Genomic DNA, 7,496 nt, shown 5'->3' on the forward strand with positions numbered 1-7,496 from the left:
CAATTATCTAATGTTAACAGACGGCTCAATCACTTGACCCGAGGGTCTATCGGATACAACCTCTCTACCACATATAAGGTGTAAGGTCTGCATACACCCTGCCTGCTCCATACCCCACTTGTGGGATCACATTCGACATATTTTTATTGTAATAGAAGGTTCAACAGGATCAAATCCAATTCACCAATATATAGGGGAAATTAGGAGTCATTTATATATTGGAATTGAGAAAGAAAAAAAAAAAAAGCAACTATATTGGAAGGAGATGAAACACAGTCACACTGAATTTTCTATTCCCAAAAAACAAAGGCACTTAAACAGCCCAATGGATGTACCTCAAATAACAAAATTTTATTGTCTGGTTATATAAGTATATAACATGAGATGAGATATTATATATCAATAGTATTCTCTTTGCTGCACTTGATATCTGTAAAATTTTACAGCCAAGGGGAGTTGTAAATGGGAGTGGCTACAGATTTAACTTGAAGATACTTATGAAGTCCTTCCATTCCCAAATCCCTTTCAAAGCCACTGGATTTGTATCCTCCATATGGACAATCCGGATCGAAAGCAAAGTAACAGTTTATCCAGATAACTCCAGCTCGAATCGATCTTGAAACTGTGTTGGCAATGTTCAAATTATTGGTCATAACACCAGCTGCTAATCCATACTGTGTACAATTAGCTCTCTTGATCACTTCCTCTACCGTCCTGCCATTTGTCACATCATTAACGATATGATTTAAGTTAGTTACACTGATATCACGTTAGAAGGGGAGTCTTAGCGTAACTGGTAAAGTTGTTGTCATGTGATCAGGAGGTCACGGGTTCGAGCCGTGGAAACAACCTCTTACAGAAATGCAGGGTAAGGCTGTCTACAATAGACCCTTGTGGTCCGACCTTTCCCACTCCGCTCATAGCGGGAGTTTAGTGCACCGGACTGCCTTTTATACTGATGTTAGTTACTATTTTATCTTGTTATCAGTTAAGTGTTAGTTGTATTATAAAGATTCATACGTCAGTGCATAGAACTTAAACTTCGATATGATTTAAGTTGAACATTTACTCTTTGGAATTGCTAATAAGGGAGTGAACTTACTTGAACTTCATTACTGATAAAACAGGTCCAAATATTTCTTCTTTTGCAATTATCATATGATCCTGCCAAAATCATTAAGAAGATATATGACACACTGTATATTTGATCTCAGCATTCAAATGCAAAAAATGGTAATTTTCGAATACTTACTTCTACACCGGTGAATATGGTTGGCTCAATGAAATAACCCTTCCGATCCAACGCGTTGCCCCCGGTTAACAATGTTGCCCCCTCCCTCTTTCCATGTTCAATGTATGACAGTACTCTCTCAAACTGTTTCTTATCAACCTGCATCAGATAAACAGCGAGTAACAGTAAAATGCGGTGACTATATTTGTGATTTTGGTGATGGCAAGTATCAACATGTTAAAAGAACAGTTCAAATGCATACTTGAGGTCCTTGATGAGAATTTGTATCAAAAGGATCGCCAACCACCCATGTTTTCGTTATCTCTTCCAATTTCTTGAGAAATTTATCGTAAATTCCTTCTTGGATGAAAAGACGAGATCCAGCCACACAAACTTCTCCCTGATAAAAAAGAATTGAAAGTGAGGTAACATTACCTCTCTGATATGTTTGAGAAATAATAAGGAATCAGAATGAAAAGTATGAAATTCAGTTTACCTTGTTATATAAAATTCCAATTAGAGCAAGAGGTGCAACTTTTTCAACATCTACATCGTCGAATACTATAAAAGGCGACTTGCCTCCTAATTCTAGTGAGACAGGTTTCAAATTGCTCAGCGCTGCAGCTTGCATTACTAGACGCCCTACTTCTGTCGAACCTGTGAAGCTTATCTGAATAAAGCACACAATTATTAGCTGGTATGATTTTCCAAGGCAGTACTCTAACTTTCAATTGCCGTTCTTTTTTCATGTACGAATATGTAAAACAGGAATCACCTTGTCTACGTCCATGTGCGAGCAAAGTGCAGCACCAGCAGTAGATCCAAATCCTGTCACGACATTGATCACGCCATCGGGAACACCAGCCTGTTTCAAGAAAGTAACATTGAAGAAGAGCTTAAGGTATGACCAGAGGCGGATTCAGGATTTAGATTTATGGGTTTAACTTTTTAAGATTCTCAGCATTGAACTCAATGTTAAAATTATGGGTTCAGATCTATTATATGTTGAGATTTTAGTAGGTTTTTACATATATATCTATATTTTGTATCAAACGTTATGAGTTCAGATGAACACGTAGCCAAAAGGCTATATACGCCTATATACGCCCCTGAAGGTATCCCTTGATCCGAGGGTGAGCTATGACCCGACCCAGCCCGGCTTGCGTAGTTCCAACAACTGGCGAGGAGCATCTTAGTAAACGATCGTGCCTGATCGGACATAAAAGTTTCACAATGCATATGAAAAATGGAAAATTTACCTGCTTAGCCAATTGAGCATAATAGAGAGCAGAAAGAGGGGTTTGTTCGGCCGGTTTGACAACCATAGTACAACCAGCTGCTAATGCAGGGCCAACCTTCATAACAAACATCTGAGTTGGGAAATTCCAAGGGATAATGTGTCCGACAACGCCAATTGGTTCGAGCAACGTGTATCCTTGTATGTCGCGTGACATTTTGAGAGTCGTCCCATGAATTTTATCCGCTGCACCAGCATAATAACGCATAAATTGCGCTGCACTAGGGATGTCCGTGTTCTTTCCAGCAGCAAATAACTTTCCTGCATCCATTGAATCCAATGCAGCTATTTCCTCTGCATTTTCTATGATTAAGTCTGCAAACTTCAGCATTATATTTCTCCTCTCCTGATTGTAATCACAGAACAAAAGTAAGAGAATGCAGTAATTTCTTGATCACTAAAAGAAGGCTATATTTTTTTTTTGGTATATCTTAGACAGGGCAAACAATCATAGACGATGAAGAAAAACCAACTCATTTAGGATTGTGACATAAACTGAATATTTGCAAGTGAATACATAACAATTAAGATAAACGCTCCGATAACGATCTTGCTGCTACAACATTTGACTAAGGGAACAAGGCAAACACAAGGTAATGATAACAATAGCCACTAGATGTATAATATATATATTAATTCATATATTATATGTGTATAACCGTCAGGGGCGGAGCTAGCCCTTCGGATACAGGTTCGGCTGAACCCAGAGGCGGACCCAGGATTTGAAGATCGTGGACGAAATTTTGGATTCAACCAAAATATGCTTTGTGTATAGGGTCCACTACTAATTTATCACTTTTTCTAAAGATATATACATGTATACATGAAATTTTTGCCGAATTTTATATGTGCATGTGACTCCTCTCGGTATGGCGTAGGTCCACCTTTGGCTGAACCTAGTAACTTTTGTCCAAACCCTATATTTGTCTTAAAAATTATTAAATTATGCACAAATTATTAATTTAGAATCAAGTAACTTAAAAGATTAGAATACTGAACTCATACGTTTCAACTCCTAGCTCCGCCTCTATAACCATGTATAGTAAGTGTATATTCTATGTATACCGGCCAGAAAAAGTAAACAGAAAATTCGGTAGGCTATTTATGTAAAGAAATCCTACGAATGTTATAAAATTGTAACATGTTATAAAATTAATATATTTATGTCGCTATAAAATTATGTCATTAAAGTAAAATAAAAAATTAAAGTTAATTATTTTTAAATATAAGAGAATATCATTATTTAAAAGAATAATGAAGGAGAGGAAAAAACTGTCTTTTTACTATTAATATTTTTCTCTAGATCCAATGCAAAGCAATATTGTAAGATTCATTATAATTTCCAGCTTTTCAAAGTATAAAAATAAATTATACTAAATTTTCTATCCTGTTGGCTGTAACGTTACCATCATTATAAATATCGTGTCCAACTTTATCTTCCTTTTCTTTCCTCACTGTGGTCACCTCAACATATTTTAGATTGAGTGAGAGTTTATTTACTATTACTAGAGGAAACCAAAGGCAGATTTTGGAAAATAAAATTGACACTTTAAATCAAAAAGAGAAAAGTTAGGCTTGACACTCTTCTTCGTTGACTGTCCATTAAGTGGTACATTAGAACACGTTTAGCGACTAATTAATCATTTCACACCTGAAATTCTTAAAAGGTATCTTTTACTTTGCTGCAAATATTCATTGACTATATTTCTCTATTTGTATATAATTATTTAAAGAAAAAAATAAAAGAAGAATCATAAAGAGGAATATTAATGTTTACTACTTCCTCTATCTTCTGTCTTTTAAGATTTTTAGATACCTCTTAGTAAAATTATTTAATTGCTTTATTTGGTAGAATATTTATTTAAACTATTCTTATCTGTATTTAATTAAACTATTCTTATGTTTCCTTAAATATTACACTTAGTTCACACTTCGCTAATTAAAAAAACAAAAGGTAAATTTAGAATAAAAAATAAGTAAATGACTATTTTTGTCTTATATCAAATATTTTAAAACGAATTAAATTTACTATGGTAACTAATCCTCCGGTTTCATTTTCTATGACAATATTTGTGAGCACCAAGTATAATAATGAAAGAAAGACTTTTGGCACATATACCAAAAAGTACAATAATTGTCGGAGGCGGAGCTGAGATTTAAAACTTATAAGTTCGAAATTTCAGTTCTTTTAAGTTACAGGTTCTATATTAATAATTTTTACATATAAATGGATTCTTAAAGATAAATGCAGAGTTAGTCGAACCCGAACATCAATGCTAGCTCCGCCCCTGATAATTATTAGGATTTTTACATAAATAGCTGATCAGATTTACTGTTTATATTTTGGAAGAATTAACCCAAATAGACGCCCACCTAATTTCTTAAACTATATATAGTCGACGAATGTATAATATATATATAATTCATGTGTAATATATGTATAACTACGTATAATAAATGTATAATGTATGTATATCGGCTAGAAAAAGTAAACATTGAATCTGGCCGGCTATTTGTGTAACATTCCACTAGGGATCTTTCCACAAATACCCGATCATGTTAATTGTTTACTTTTTCTAGCCATAAACATAAATTATACGTTGATTATTTACAATTATGCACATGTAATATATAAATTATGCATATATTATATATTCATTGACTATTTTAGTTTAAGTGACGGGGTGAGCGACTATTTTAGTTTAAGTGATTGGGTTAGACAGAATATAAATGTACCAAGGGGGATAAACGAGGCCAAGGGCCATTGTCAAATGCTTCACGGGCAGCTTTGACAGCCAAATCAATATCAGCTTTCTCTCCTTCAGCAATTCTTGCAATCACCTCCTCATTTCTTGGATCTATCGTTTCAAACGTATTTCCTGCACATATTCAGAAAACTAAGCACATGGTACAAAAAACATTTATAGATTTCTAAACGTACAATTAAGTATTCTCTCCGTCCCAATTTATGTAGCACCATTTGATATAGAATTTAAGAAAGAAAAAAAAATTGAAAGTTGAAATCTAAAACCAACCTTAAATTTTTGTGTTGCTATAAATCATTTCATTAAGAGTAAAAGGAAAATGATAAATTTAAATTGTTAAGTAATCATCTTTTTGACACACACTAAAAAGGAGGAAAAAAATCTTTTCTGCCGAACTCAATCGCTTTTGCTTAAAGGCTGTATTTATTTCAGAAAATTCATTCAATATGTATAAATATTTAACTACAAACCCAAATTAAAACAAGATATGAGTTCTGTGGTAAATTTAGAATTTATAAACTTTAAATCCTAATTCCGATAGTGAAAAAGTCTATATCCACGTGGTAAAATCTGGGTAACTGTATCCTTTTTCATTTATGATTACTGATTAAACTTTACTGCTTTACACTTTAGAACTCTCTTTAACATCATCTATATCTGATATCCCTTCGTTAGAAAAGCTAAATTTTTTTTTGAACTGATTATTATGTTATGTATGCTATAATATATATCTTTTATAATAGCAGTTCACTATCACAGCCAAAAAATATCGAAACAAAAGCTGTTATAAAATATATTTTTTTGAGATCTTAAATCCCTTTCCTCTGTTGAGATTCACCCCAAAAAAAATCATCACACAAATGCCCCCCATGAACTTTAGCCAAGAAAAAAAGATAATTTATTTTTTCTTCAAACCATGTCTGGTTTTAGTTCAAAATAATCAACCAAACTCTCATAACCCAAATAACCCATTAACAAATCTTCTAAACCCAAATCCAAACACTTAAAAAAAACAAAAAAGAATCCCTCTCACACACACACACAAAAGAATTTTGAGTACGGAGTGTTTTTCCTTTAATAGGTATTATACAACACAAATTCGAATTAGTCATGTTCTAAAGTACCAAACACCGAGTGATAAAAATATCAAATACTAGGATCAAGGGATAAAAGCTGCAACAGAAAAGTTGAGCTTAATGGTTTTCCACCCGGTGTTCGATCCCGACCTATTAAAGAATCATAATCATCACATCACACTAATGGTACAAATTAGCTGATTTCATTAACAAACAGAATAGAGGAAAAGCAGAGAAAGAGATTAACCTGAAACAGAATCAACGAATTCGCCATTGATAAAGAGTTGTGTGAACTTAATCTTTGGAATTTGGAAGTGACACTCTAAATTGCCGTTAGATTGCACCATCTTTTTTCTTTTTTCTTTTTTTTTTTGAGAATGTCAACTGCTGCTATTGTCTTATGGGATTAGAAGAAAGAAGCAAATGCATATTTACAGCATATATATAGGCTTAGAATCTGAGGGGTTATTTTCTCGTGGGGTGCGGTTAAAGAAATATGACTTATAAGGTGGCGTTTTCTTCAACTATTTAAGTAATTACTTTATATTACATTCAAAATATGTGTACATTATTATTCTAGTTTAACGTATTAAAAAGGTTATTTATTAATTTTATTAAGTTATCATAGAGATTATATGTAACTCTTTTATACAAGATTTGATTACATAAATGTAGAATAATAATTATTTTTATTAAGTTACCAATTAATGATTATCATAGAAATTATTTATAATTTTTTTCTAAGTGATATGATTAATATAAATATAGAATTGAATGTCTAGCTTCAAACATTAAAGAAGTGCTCATAAAAAAAAAATCAGTACTTCAGTCAAACAATAAGAAAGATTTTGTTTTTTATTCCCTTAAGAATGTGAAAGAAACTTTTTTCTTTCTTGATTTTGGTAGAAATTTTTGTTGATAATTCTTTATAAAATTTGTTTGATAATTTTCGAAGTAAACGCCAATGTAGCAGCCCGAGATATATGGTCTTGGTCAATAAAGACTACTACTTGCTATTTTTAAAAGTTATCTAAGGAGGTCGATTGGCTCTTGACTTTTGAGGATGTGACATACTCGAGATTTTTTATAAAAAATGTCAATTTTTGAATACATGAACAAATAAATAT

The 7,496-nt window shown here is 32.8% G+C and overlaps 1 protein-coding gene across 1 annotated transcript; it reads right to left on the reverse strand.

Annotated features, from left to right (window-relative positions):
• Nucleotides 1-332: 332 nt before the first annotated feature.
• On the reverse strand, nt 333-6,862 carry LOC104118179 (aldehyde dehydrogenase 1). The gene is made up of 9 exons (XM_009629370.4): nt 6,617-6,862; nt 5,265-5,407; nt 2,491-2,874; nt 2,007-2,096; nt 1,728-1,901; nt 1,494-1,631; nt 1,253-1,390; nt 1,103-1,164; nt 333-714 (listed from the first exon to the last, which is right to left on the reverse strand). The coding sequence occupies exons 1-9, from the start codon at nt 6,714-6,716 to the stop codon at nt 441-443; spliced, it is 1,503 nt and encodes a 500-aa protein (XP_009627665.1). The 5' UTR covers nt 6,717-6,862; the 3' UTR covers nt 333-440.
• Nucleotides 6,863-7,496: the final 634 nt, after the last annotated feature.

Source organism: Nicotiana tomentosiformis, chromosome 6 (assembly GCF_000390325.3).
Source record: "Nicotiana tomentosiformis chromosome 6, ASM39032v3, whole genome shotgun sequence".
Taxonomy (NCBI): domain Eukaryota; kingdom Viridiplantae; phylum Streptophyta; class Magnoliopsida; order Solanales; family Solanaceae; genus Nicotiana; species Nicotiana tomentosiformis.

Bases quoted from the DNA above. Each gene is read 5' to 3' on its own strand.
- LOC104118179 (XM_009629370.4), bottom strand. From the start codon at position 6,716: ATGGTGCAATCTAACGGCAATTTAGAGTGTCACTTCCAAATTCCAAAG. The intron at 1,902-2,006 runs GTGATTCCTGTT...TGCTTTATTCAG, and splicing joins CGCACATGGACGTAGACAAG to ATAAGCTTCACAGGTTCGAC. The intron at 1,391-1,493 runs GTATGCATTTGA...TATCTGATGCAG, and splicing joins ATTCTCATCAAGGACCTCAA to GTTGATAAGAAACAGTTTGA.